The 12,806-nt window shown below is 42.8% G+C and overlaps 2 protein-coding genes across 4 annotated transcripts; both read left to right on the forward strand.

Annotated features, from left to right (window-relative positions):
* The first annotated feature begins 370 nt into the window (after window positions 1-370).
* On the forward strand, window positions 371-7,919 carry rab41 (RAB41, member RAS oncogene family). Of its 3 annotated transcripts, none has more exons than XR_014633680.1 (8): window positions 371-499; window positions 1,762-1,820; window positions 1,967-2,020; window positions 2,339-2,444; window positions 3,368-3,479; window positions 3,883-3,976; window positions 4,454-4,547; window positions 5,401-5,472. XR_014633680.1 is itself a non-coding variant. In XM_084469890.1 (8 exons), the coding sequence occupies exons 1-8, from the start codon at window positions 421-423 to the stop codon at window positions 5,970-5,972; spliced, it is 636 nt and encodes a 211-aa protein (XP_084326016.1). In that variant the 5' UTR covers window positions 371-420; the 3' UTR covers window positions 5,973-7,919. The 3 variants fall into 3 exon arrangements, 2 of the variants coding, with proteins under 2 accessions (XP_084326016.1, XP_084326017.1); XM_084469890.1 differs by lacking the exon at window positions 4,454-4,547 and adding an exon at window positions 5,908-7,919 and having other exon boundaries at window positions 5,401-5,467; XM_084469891.1 differs by lacking the exons at window positions 2,339-2,444; window positions 4,454-4,547 and adding exons at window positions 2,941-3,046; window positions 5,908-7,919 and having other exon boundaries at window positions 5,401-5,467.
* A 1,079-nt stretch (window positions 7,920-8,998) lies between these two features.
* On the forward strand, window positions 8,999-12,763 carry stard14 (START domain containing 14). Its single transcript, XM_084469200.1, has 6 exons — window positions 8,999-9,301; window positions 9,416-9,563; window positions 10,165-10,268; window positions 10,508-10,625; window positions 10,750-10,802; window positions 11,565-12,763. The coding sequence occupies exons 1-6, from the start codon at window positions 9,119-9,121 to the stop codon at window positions 11,778-11,780; spliced, it is 822 nt and encodes a 273-aa protein (XP_084325326.1). The 5' UTR covers window positions 8,999-9,118; the 3' UTR covers window positions 11,781-12,763.
* Window positions 12,764-12,806: the final 43 nt, after the last annotated feature.

Here is a 12,806-nt window from a genome sequence, read left to right on the forward strand (position 1 = left end):
ATTGGAATTAACCTCCTATGATTCTTGTTCTTATTTTAGTGCAGACTTTGAGTTGGATTTCTTTTCAATGCAAAACCTTATCGGAAATTATAGTGTATTGTTTTTATTCTGGTAGTTAAATACACAATATAAAAATGTTTTATTTAACTATCAATCTAAATATTTAAATAAAACATAAAAAGTAAAATGATATAATAAAATGAAATGGCAATCTCAACAATATAAAAGAACGGTCTTCTCAAATCGTATTGATCAAACTGTCAAATGCACCTTGCCCCTCGGCAGTTCCGCGGGTGACCACTGAGGGGCGCCATGGTTCGTCCATGCGCGTAACGAACCCACAGCGCTCACTCAGTCAGGATACACTTTTTCCTCCTCCACAGTCTCGCCTGTATAGCCGTTGTTTATCAGTCAGTAAATATGTCAACCACGACCGGCGGCGGAGAGTTTGGCAACCCCTTACGAAAGTTCAAGCTCGTCTTCTTGGGCGAGCAGAGCGGTGAGTGTATCAGGACGCCGTATATCGAGGTCGGTATGTTTTATAAATCAGTGAAAGCGACGGCTGATGAAAGCTAGTGTAGCAGCTATTGAACGCCACTTTGCTAGCCCATCTTAAAATGTGTCGCTCCGTGCATTGCAGGGAACACTGCCTTTGTTTGTGGGGCGAAATGCAACCCTGGTTTGATGAACGATCACACAAACGCAAACCGTCCCATTTTATTACCCAGCATTGTCTGTCGATGACGTCGTAATACGGGTTAAGCATAAGCGAAGCTAGGCGTCTCGTCGCTCAAGTTGACAACAATCCCTCTGTTCGTTTCAAAGGGCAGCGTCATGGTGTGATGCACGTCGATCAGTCGTCCTAACCTAAAAGGACACACACACACACACAGCCATTGAAACAACGAGCGCGTTGTTTGGGTTTCAATCCAATAGACCCCCCCGGGTTCTGGAGCCCCGCGGTCTGCGGTGCCTCAGCATCCTCTCGCCGCCGTCACCTCTGCGAAGGAGCTATCTTTAAGCTAACGCTACAGCTAACGCTACACATACGTGTCAGAATACCCCGGCCCCCTCTGTCAATGTTCATTCGTCTCAATGTATCTGGTCGCAGATACTATATTCAAAGTGGATTCGGTGAACAACATGTTTTATGGTGTCTTGGTGGTGGTGGTGGGGGGGGGTGGTTTCTAAACATCGCTTTATCTCTAAAGCGTGACGTATCGGGATGCTATGCTTCGTAGCTCCCCGTCTTGCAGAGCCACGTCGGCCACAGGAAACGACCGGCTGTACGATCCACCAGCCCCCCCCACCCCCCCATGTGCAATGAAACTGTATATAGACCAGGCACTAACACTGCCTTGAAAATGGGACTGGTTTACATGCGTGCATGTTATGTTGGAATCGCTATCCCTTTTCTTACATGCACGACACAATTGGTTTAGAAGCAGTAGAGCTACACAATCACTACTGTGTTTCCAAAAGCCAACATTTTTTGACTCCACCCTATTTGCCAGCTCAGCGTGTGGGTGCGATAGTCCACAGAGCATCATTGATGTGCCACCGGCTTTCTCAACATGACGCAATGTGGGAAAATCAATTGGAGGATGCTTTGTCATGAAGTTATTATCTAATTATTTTCAGGTTGAAATCATGTTGAAAACTGTCTACTCTATAATATAGTTTGGGTCCTTTTTAAAAAATAAAAAAAGTATTTGTGTTCAGTCATAGTATGTTTATGTGTGTTATTTTTTGTGTATACAGTTGGGAAGACCTCGCTCATCACCAGGTTTATGTACGACAGTTTTGACAACACTTATCAGGTAAAAGGTCATTTTCCCGAAGCTGACATTTGTTGATAGCAATTCAAAATGTGTATTGCTGGATAGGTCTTAACATGACATACTTTAGTGTACATGTGACCTGTGAAACAATGCAATTATTAATGTATAAAATATTTTTCCCACAGGCAACAATTGGCATAGACTTCTTGTCGAAAACCATGTACCTAGAAGATCGCACGGTAAGTAAGCGCGGTTCTGCTTAACCAGTAGCCCTCTTCAAATTGCAATGGCATTGATTCATAATTCATTATTTATTAGAGCCCAAAGATTCTTGTGTCTTAAATGTTTTTTATATAGAAACCATGAGCAGGCCCATTTCACCAAATAATCTCAATTTATCACCAATTGTAACATTACAGCCATGACGTTTATGATTTAAGCCATTGTTTTTTCATATCATTTTATTTTAATTTTTTTTATGTGTGCACTGTATTTGTAAATCCCATGTCCGGGTCATAAACTCCACCCGTCCCCACACTGTTTGCGGTTGGCCACAGATTCGGCTGCAGCTTTGGGATACAGCCGGACAGGAACGTTTCCGCAGCCTCATCCCGAGTTACATCCGCGATTCAGCTGCTGCTGTGGTGGTTTATGATATAGCCAGTAGGTATCGTGGCCTCTGCTCCCATACGAGCGCGGAAGGGCACAGAGTTCACCAGTCCGTTAGTTTGACACGGACGGTGGTCTCTCCGTGATCTGAGGCTCATACATCAGACTCAAGAACTAAGAAATCAGCCGCCCTTAAGTTAAGTGTCTATGAGGACATGACACATTGGGACTTCTAAAATTATCTTTTGCCTAGACGGATGATATACGCAATTAATGATTGGCATGGAAAACTACTCCAAACTGCCTTCATTTTCATCTCTTCCATTTAAACGGATCATGCATGTTCTGTTGAAGGAGAATGGGCCGCAGTCTTGGCACCTTCCGCCTTTAACACATTTTCCCCACTCCTTCGGGAAAGGCTATCTTCCCCCTCGTTCCCTGGCTTGCAAAACCCCTTTATCCTTCCGTTTCTTGATATTCTCTTTCCCCTCACCCTTTCTGCCTCCTCCTCCTCCTCCTCCTCCTCCTCCTCTCCCGTTCTAATCTTCAGGTCAGGCTCCAGCTTTGGGACACTGCCGGACAGGAGCGTTTCCGTAGCCTTATTCCCAGCTACATCCGTGATTCCACCATCGCTGTTGTGGTTTATGACATCACCAGTGAGTCAGGGCCGCAGCCCTAACTGTAGCGGTGTAGAACCAATGAGAATAGAGCTTATTGTTGCATGCACTTTGTCCTTAACTGTTTCCTTGATGCTTTTTTATATGCACATGCTGAGATACAAATCTACCCTGTTCTCTTGCGTTTCCCACTGAAGGTCTCTGCTTACAAACTAATACATCTTTCTATATATTGTCTACATTCAAACCTTTTAATATAGGGATTGGCTACTTGGTGCTCATTGTTGCTAAGGTGACACATATATGATCTGATGATCACATCCTGCTTGTTTGTATAAAAATATGTTTCTCTCTTCCCAGATCTCAATTCATTCCAGCAAACCTCAAAGTGGATTGATGATGTCAGAACAGAGAGAGGAAGTGATGTCATCATCATGCTTGTCGGAAACAAAACTGACTTGGCCGATAAAAGGTAAACGATTGTGGGAGACGTTGGTAATATATCCAGTGGTGAGTGACAGTTTCCACAGTGAATAGTGTATGCCTCAGAGTTACTTCAAACTGGGAAATACTAGGGTTACCTGCGTAGTGTCTGTCTGGACCCCCTGTTCCTGCCCTCATTCCATCGATTTTCCTTTTGCTACTCATCCCGTGGTATATCACCATGACATCACACCAGATTTGCTACATGTATTATTATTTATAAATGTATTTATTTATTTATTATAATTTCTGTCAAGTTCCTTTTTTTTGATTGGTTTTCTTTGTCGTGGTCTGTCTCCCTGTTTCTTTTTTATGTCATTGCCTCCTTAATCCCATGCCACCACACATCCACCCTCTCCTCCCCACGCCGACCACTGGCGCCACCATGGCAGGCAGGTTTCTGTAGAGGCTGCAGAGAGGAAAGCTCGTGAACTGAATGTGATGTACATAGAGACGAGTGCCAAGGCTGGCTATAACGTCAAACAGGTTGGTGTCCCAACAGCCGCATTGGGGGGAGGGGGGGGGAATGCGTGTCACAGCTTCTGCTACTGGGAGGCCATAGGGTAGCGAGGCTCGATTTGAATTGTCTGGAAGGAGTTCCTCTTACATTGTGTTCTATGGATCTGATGTAGACTCGTTTCTCTCTCTCTCTCTCTCTCTCTCTCTCTCTCTCTCTCTCTCTCGAACGGTCTCAGCTTTTTCATCTCCTTTCAGCCCACTTCCTTTTCCCCTTTTTTGTTGTCTCTCTACCGCTCGTTGTAACTGTACTAACCTCTTATCTTCCTTATCAAAACCAGAGTCTGTATTGAGCTCTTTTTTTTTCTCTCCCTCCTTCTCTCTACCCATCCTTTTGGCCTGGTCTCTCTCTCTCTCGCTCTCTCTCTCTGTCTCTCTGTCTCTGTGGCGTCTCCTTCCATACCTGTGTGTGCGTCCACCTTGCCCTCTCTGCGTGGCCCTGAGCAGACAGATCTCCACTGAGGGGGGCGAGCAGAGGGCTAAGGAACTCAATGTCATGTTCATAGAGACCAGCGCAAAAACTGGCTACAATGTCAAACAGGTAGACATGCTGGCCGTGCTCTCTCTTCACGGCGTTTCTGTTTCTCCTCCTATTCCCCCGTCTTGTTCTCCCGTCCTGCCGCCAGGATACAGTGTTCCTCTCCTAATACCCTTTTCTCACATGACACTAGGGGTGTAACGATACACTAAAGTCATGATTCCGTACGTACCTCGGTTTTTAAGTCACGGTTCGGTATGTTTTCCGGTACAGCAGTTTTTATTATTTTATTTTTTATTAAACAATTGGATGGATTTTGGATTTGATTTATTAAATTGTATCAAACAAATGCCTTACACAAATGGAAAGACATCAAATACAATTGAGGATAAAAACACAATAAAGTCCAGGACTTATTTCCATTGTGGTCCTCGACACAAAACATCAGGACAAGACAGTCCTGAGTGTGCGCAAATCAATAAAAACTTTATTGAAAAAAAATATATTTTTTTTTCTCTCGGTACGGACCGAAATGAAACGTGCATCGAACCGTTACACCCGTACTGAAAAATTACGGTACGAATGAATGTATCGTTACACCCCTACATGACACATTTATAACAAGATCAACATCTGTAGTTAAGCGTTAATATTTTCCCTCTTGGATCCCCTCCTTTAATGTATTGCATGTGTTGTAGTTCAAATAGGAGAGGATTGCATGGTAGCCGTCCCCCCCTGATGCTGCCTATTTGTCTTAACTCAACACTAAACACCCACTGTCTGCATCACATAGTGTGGAGCATTTGTGATGTAACAGCAGCGTCCTAGACGGTGTGTTCACAATGTGCTCTGCATCAAGTGTTGCTGTAACTGGTTAGTTACCTCACGTGTTTCTGCCGTTTTCCATTCCTCTCAGTTGTTCCGCCGTGTGGCTGCTGCCCTGCCTGGAATGGATAGCACTCCAGAGAAAAGCAAAGAAGACAGTATCCTTTTCTTGTATGCTCTTATTATTCTAATTATTGACATTGCTATCGTTACCATTAATATAACCATAACCACTTTTAATTTAAAGCAATTAAAAAGCAGAACTTTGCAGGCAAATGAGTGAGGAAAGTGAGGATGCCTTGAATGAGGAAGTTGTGGTGTGGTTTCCAAAATGGCACTAACTAGGGTGGCTGCATAGCAATGGTACATTATTATAATTGTTATAATTGTAGCAGCGTAGCTTCTAAATAAACACTGACTCTTGGGTTTGGTCAGAGTACAGATACAGCACAACGAAAGCACCATCAGTCATGGAAAATTGTTGATATATAGCTTACAGAGCTTTAAATGCAATCTGCTGTGCTTTCAAACCCACTGCACGAGCGCGCACACACACAGAGAGAGAGAGAGTTGTTGCTTTAACCCTGGCCCTCTCCAGTGATCGACATCAAACTGGAAAAGCAGCCTGAGATGAGCGTCACTGAGACCAGCTGCTCCTGCTAATAAACTCCACCCCGACTACATTCTCACCAACAGCTTGTTTCTCGGTGGCCACTCACTCCACCCATGGCACGCTGCCATGGCGACGGGTGTCTCCTCCTCCTCCCCCCCCCCCTCCCCCTCCCCCACCCACCCTTTCGACTCAGTGACTTTTCCGAGTAACCGTGTGGATGTGTTATTCTGTATCACAACAGATTATCTGGGACAAAACGAAAAAAAAAAAAAAAAAAAAAAGGTAGAAGAAAAATAACAATGTGCATTTAAACAAGAAATAGGTTAATAATGGTCCGATTCTCCCTTATTATTTAACTGCATGGTATTCTATAGGGTTGCAGATTGACAGATCACGGTTCTTAAGTTATTGCTCCATTCGGCACTTGATTACTGCCACTCCAGTCGTTGTTGTAAAGTAATATTGCTTGCGGTTACTCATTGTTTGCTGCAAGGTTGAGATCCTAGGATTGATATTATAGGTTGCTCTTTTACTTTAATGGTCAGTTGGGACTGTGAGAACTTCTCCTAAATATGAGAGATCCGGTGTGTATTGATCGCTGGACATTTGAAATTATTCTGAGCCAATTGAAATACCTTGCGGCAAAAGGTTTTATTACTACTTTATTGTTACTCAAACTAAGCCTTTACCCAGAATGACATTTTAGAACCATACCTTTTTAAGAAACTAGTTGAAATGAATCTCAAGGGAATTAATACAGTGAGTTTTGTGGTTGAGTGACATTATTTCTAGATGAGTGTATGCAGTTCGCCACCAGAGGGTGCTACAATAGCGAGATTGCACTGATGTGAAAAACTGGATGGCGTTTCTTTTTCTTTTCAAAGGGAATCCATTCCTAATACCATTATCTGTAGTACTAACCTACAAAGGACGGTTGACCATATCCACTAGCGACAGTGTTGGATGAACCATATACGCATACCACCACTTGATAATCTCACAGGCATTCTTTAGTCGGCCGACGAAACATTGTTCGAAAGCCAGTGTCTAGTCACCATAGTAATTATCCCTGCCCTCCATGATATTAACGCTTGTGTTGTGCTGATTACACTTATGGCAGTAACATGCAGCATGCTCTCACGTGCAGGAATTCAATGGTTAAGAACACAGATGCCTTCCTTGTTCGCTGAAACAAGCCACAATTCTTGTAAAAGAGAAATACATGCGAAGTCTGCCGACTGACTAATGGCTTCGCTAGTTGTTTTGTAGAGCTGGTAGATGAGTCTGTCCTCGGATACACAGCTGAACGCCTACTAACACCCTCGCTTTGGATAGAGAAAAGTGCAGAGAAGTCGAATTGCAGCCTTTATTGCTAACGCCTTTTGTGCGACTGTTGGTTTTCCGTATTTATTTATTCTGTAACTCAAAACAACTGAATAACGGTGTACGCTTGACCAAAATGACATATACTAGCACGCATGTTGAAAGTTTTTTATTTTATTTGTGTGTGTGTGTATGCCTGTTTGGACACTACTAAAAGACAACCTGTAGGTCTGGCTGTGTGTGTGTGTGTGTGCGTTTTTTCCCCTGAATTTCACACGGCTTGGAGGTCTTTTTGCAGTGTGTCAAGTCAAGAAGGTGGTTTACAGTCAGTCGACACACGTGCACCCTTGTTTCTAGACACAGTATCACAATACTTATTAGCCATATCACATTAAAACACAGTTGTGCATTTGTTGTAGGTTGTTTTAAAACTGTAAACATTAAAGGTTTAAAACAATTGTAAAGTATTTAACTACATCGAACAACAGTCCTAATCTTAGCAGATTCTCTATTACTTGTCACTGATTGCTCTGTGCTATTCTGACTTGTGTCTGTCCATATAAAATATGCTGTCTACTCGTGTTTAGCAACGTTTGTGTGAATAATGTACTATGACTATCTGCTGTATAAAAAGGAGAGGCAAATAAAAACACCCAAGTGTAGGTCTGTGGTAAAAAAAAATAAAGATCTTTCACCAACATTTATGTATCCTGCTTTTTCAGTGAGTGAGTGAGAATTTGAGCTGGACGAAGGTCCTTTGTATTGATTATCTGGGCCTACATGAATTTGTACACTCAAGAAAACAAACATGTTGTTCACAGGGAAATAAGATGTATAAAAGGTTTCTAATGTTTCATTTATATGCTTGATTTATATTGCCGTGATAAATAATGCTGTTGACACGTGATACGGAGTCCAAGGCCCATATCTGAAAATTGGGGGTCGTCAAGTTTCATTGTAGCAAACTGTTCACAATAGAAAAATAGTTATTGGCAAATCTAAATACATCTGGGGCTACATTGTATTCATTCTGATCCGTTGTACATTTAACATGTGTGCTATTGGCCTGTGATTAAATTAAACTGATTACTGATTAAATTGACTTGCACAAGCATCATAGCTTGTGCAAAAGTTATGATTGGTGAGATTCCAGAGTTGTAAGGATAAAGCAGAAAGGTGTGGAAGAGAGCAAGTTTTTGAAACTGAAAACTGGACCGGAAAACTTTAATTCCCTCCCTCTGTACACTGCTCCCTCCCTATGTTTATCAGGTGTTAGGTTCACAAGATTAAATCACGGAAGAGATTGACTGATTGTCAGAACTGAGCCTGTAGCTGTCTAACATATTATTGTCTCTCAGTGGCAGTCGCAGTGAACTAGATGTAGTCGCACAGTGCATTTCACCAACTAATTGCAGGCTATGGCAATTGGAACAAATGACCCTCAGTAACCCTAACTCTCTTAACTCTAGCCAACAACACCTGGGATGATGATGATGATGATGATGATTACGTCTGGTATAGTATCAGTTACCATATACATACACACTCGATTCGTTTCTGTAATGTAAAAATGAACAGCAACTACATTCCCTTTAGTTTCATTGACCAGCCCATTATCTCTGCCCAGTACCTGCGTAGCACACACCTGTGCGGCCCCGGAAGTTGAGTGTGACGCACGCTACACGGGGCCGTAGCCTGCAGGAGGAATTCACCCGCACAAGAATCTCACTCAACTGGACCGTCCGCCCGCAAGAGTCCTATATAACTACAGGAGAAACGCGTTTAAGCAGGTAAACCAGCACGGAGCTGAACTGCTCGCCGAATGGGACTTTTTTTTGTTCACTTATTTTAACTTTTTACGCCCGAAGAAGATATGTCTCGGAAAGAAAGTATTTTACCCGACGAAGCAATTTTTTCTCAATTCAGAAAACATTGTTCATCAACAGAGAACTGGAAAAACAAATATGATAAGAACGGAATGAAAGTTTGGGTCGAAGTCCCCCCTACAACGCAAACACAAGGACAGAAAAATGGGTCTAAAATCCACATGATTAAGGTTGGTAGTGTGATCGAATCCAATTGTATTTCTGATTGCATTATAATAACATCCATTTAGACGTGGCCACTCGATTGCCGGTTTGCCATGTAATGTGCGTGACTGTGTCTTTAGTGTAGGATGACGATACAGGATGTGTCCGCCGCCACCATGTACGACGTCATTCACGATGGCCCCTACCGCAGCACTTGGGACTCTACGATGATTGAGAGCTATGACATCGCCCGTCTCTCCGCCAATGCTGACTTTGGTTATTACGCATGTAAGCACTGACAGGCATACTTGATGTATCCGTGCCACTTATCACTTGACACTTGTTTTGTGTAACTTGTGTACAGCACAGTTTATAGTTCACTGAATGTTACATCTGCCAAAAACAATATTAGTGATGCAAGGGTTGGATGATTAATGACGCTTATATAGGAAGTACAACTTGTGTAACTTGTAGTGATTCAGAGCAGTTTGTTGCTGGTTCATAATCTCTGTTGGAGAACCTGAGATTTTCCAGTATTCACACGTGCTGGTTAGATACGCCAGTGTAGGCCTTGTGTTGCAGTGAGACGTGCTGCTGTTCAGTATCAAATGTGCACATCTTTTTGCTTTGTGCGACAGTCAGGTTATATTTCATATCATAATTGTTCTCACAGGTCTTTTATATGGAGCATTTAACCCTTTGGGCGCAAGTATGAGTGCTCATTTCATTTTTTCGCCCGTGTATTTACGGTCAAAGCAAGGGTGTCTTCATCTCATAAGGTCACTGTAGAGGGATACTGGCATTCTGGACTTCTGCTGCCAAATCATCAAATTAAATGTGGATCAAACAACCCTAATCCTCATTATTCATTTTCTTCTCTATATTTTAGGGGCCTGTCCGTCTCCGCTGAAGAACAGAGATGTGGTCACGCTGCGATCATGGCAGGTCACAGACGAGGACTATGTCATTGTCAACTTCTCTGTCAAACACCCAGTAGGTTGCTGCTGCTATTTTCTCCCTCTGCATACTCTGTGCACAAACATCCGAAACGTAAACAAGTCTTTCCTAGTTCCACGACCACATGTTTTGCCTTTGTGTGTTCTGTACACACAGAGGTTTTTCGCAGAGAGGAGTCCGGCGTGTAGGACTGTAGCCATCTGTTTCCGACTGTAGCGAACCAGGGGTGGAAAGAAAATGAAACCTGAGTCATTGTTTTTTTGGTTTATTTACAGAAATTCCCACCTCGCAATGGCCTTGTGCGAGCCATCTCCATTCTGACCGGCTACTTGATCAAGCCCACCGGGCCGAATAGTTGCTCCTTCACATACCTTTCACAGGCCGACCCCAAAGGTGAGTCCTTGAACAAAATGGCCATTTATTTAAAAAAAAATCAAGAGTTAATCTGTTTGAGTGGTTTGAGGCTAATCGCAATGTCATTTATTTAATTATTTTCTTTATTTATCTTTTGTTTCAGGTTCACTTCCGAAATGGGTTGTCAACAAAGCTTCTCAGATCTTGGCTCCTAAGGTATTAACGATAGTTATTCCCCCTTTTTAAAATTGATGCTTACAACACAGTAAACTTTGTCCCCTTCCATGTATTTGAAAGTCATGTCCCTATGCGTAATTCATTTTTAATTTGTTGGTACTGGAAATTTTTAGACAATATGCCCAGTGTATAATTCACAGCTGGTATTTCCAGTCTCTTGAAAGACAATGGTAGCTATAGATACTGATTACTGCTCCTGTTCTTGACAAAGGCAGAACGCTTGCTAGTGCTGGGTCTCACCCCGCTAGTAGAACTCGTTCGCCAGGTTTCATGTCTTAAACTATGTCGGCCGAGGAGTATCAATGTGCCTGAAACTGAGATGGTGAGGCCCTGCACAATCAATTGAAAAGACAACCTTGACCCGTTTGCTAATGATTAACATAGCTTATCGACACGCAGAACTCGCCACCTAGCCATGTTTTATTTTGTGTCAAAGACAATTGGACTGCACTGCAGTGGCAGAATACTCATGGATCTAATGTTGCTGACTTTCACCTGGTTAGCCGTTGAATAAAGGAACAGGGCTGAATGGAGATGGATAGACCTCTCTCTAACTGCGTAACACACAAATTATAGTGAGACATTTTTGGATGGGCGTTTCAATTGTCAGAGGTTGTGCAAGCCAGTTTCGTCTTGGGCTGTGTGTTTGGTACATAACACATCATATAGGAATTAAGGATGGGCCGGGCTTGCCTTGTGTCGCATATCCGACGTCTTCTGATGACTCCTCCCTCTCCCCAGGTAATGAAAAGTGTGCACAAGGCGGGTCAGGACTACCCCAAGTGGAAGGCCGAAAACCTCCCGGACGAGAAGGCCTGGTTGTTCCCGGTGCAGAGCAACCTGCCCATGATGGACCCCCTGGAGCTTTCGCTGCAAAGGGCAGACTCCCTGGAGAACGTGGACGAGAGCTCCACGGTGGAAAACGGGGACAACGGGGACAACGGGGACAGCAGCTAAACACTCTCTTTAGACGCCAAGGAGAGACTCAAATGAACAGCCTCTCAAACTCAAGTTAAGACACTTTGGTGGAGACTTGTGTCCTCCACCTCTCGTTTGTTTTAAACCCGCCCCCCCCCCCCCCCCACACACACCTTAGTGATGCACTTTTACAGGATAAGCCAGTGGAATGAAGTACTCACGGGCTGTCCAATCGGATGTAGGGAGGAAGGGAGAACAATCAGCCAGTCAGATCAAACCAAAATCACCTTCTCTGGTGTTTGAACCCATTAACCTATCTTAACCTTTTAAGTTTGAGAAAGGGCCAAACCAACGTTGTTTAGAAGTAATGCGCATATGAAGGTTGATCCCAGTGGAATGTGTTTTAGTTGCAACCGTGCGATGGGTGTGGAGACCACGGTTTAGGGGGGAAAAAAATGTTAAATTAAGTTTGGGTAATCTGTTCTTTAAATAATAGTTCCATTTAGCTACCCAAGAAATGTAACTGTTTAACTATAGTTATAAGCATATGCTTCTTGTGAATCTCAGTTTGAGAAAAAACGTATTTTGTGTGTGTATATATACACCATTTTTGTATGACGTTATTTTTTTCCACAGCTTTACAGTGCTGTATTTCCAATCTCATGAACGCCAAGTCCGAAGGCTTTGAAGTAAACCTTTTATTAACCGTCAATATGTTGTTAACTATAATGGTCTAAATAGACACTGAAGGTAGTCTAACCTGTATTATTTGGGATTGTGGTGTCGGGATTGTTTTTTTTTACCTCGTCAGTATCTAAACAATCTGAATTCCTGCATTTTGAGTATGACACCTTGTGACATGAACAATTTTTTTTAAATTCTTTAAAAAAACAAAACAGGTTATTTAAGCAACTGTTATGATGGAGCAAAACAACAAAAGGAAAAGGAAGTCCCACAAGCTCTTGAACTCCGGCCCAGATATGAAACATTCTGTATGAAAAATAAACCTAGGTCTACAGGTTTCTGTGCTTCCGTGTGAGTTACTGTACAGCGGGGTTCTATAAT

The sequence above is a fragment of the Micromesistius poutassou genome (genome assembly GCF_964030765.1).
Source record: "Micromesistius poutassou genome assembly, chromosome: 6".
In the NCBI taxonomy this organism is placed as follows: Eukaryota; Metazoa; Chordata; class Actinopteri; order Gadiformes; family Gadidae; genus Micromesistius; species Micromesistius poutassou.

Bases quoted from the DNA above. Each gene is read 5' to 3' on its own strand.
- rab41 (XM_084469890.1), top strand. From the start codon at position 421: ATGTCAACCACGACCGGCGGCGGAGAGTTTGGCAACCCCTTACGAAAG. The intron at 2,021-2,338 runs GTAAGTAAGCGC...GGTTGGCCACAG, and splicing joins TGTACCTAGAAGATCGCACG to ATTCGGCTGCAGCTTTGGGA. The intron at 5,468-5,907 runs GTATCCTTTTCT...GGCCCTCTCCAG, and splicing joins AGAGAAAAGCAAAGAAGACA to TGATCGACATCAAACTGGAA.
- stard14 (XM_084469200.1), top strand. From the start codon at position 9,119: ATGTCTCGGAAAGAAAGTATTTTACCCGACGAAGCAATTTTTTCTCAA. The intron at 10,269-10,507 runs GTAGGTTGCTGC...GTTTATTTACAG, and splicing joins ACTTCTCTGTCAAACACCCA to AAATTCCCACCTCGCAATGG. The intron at 10,803-11,564 runs GTATTAACGATA...CCCTCTCCCCAG, and splicing joins CTCAGATCTTGGCTCCTAAG to GTAATGAAAAGTGTGCACAA.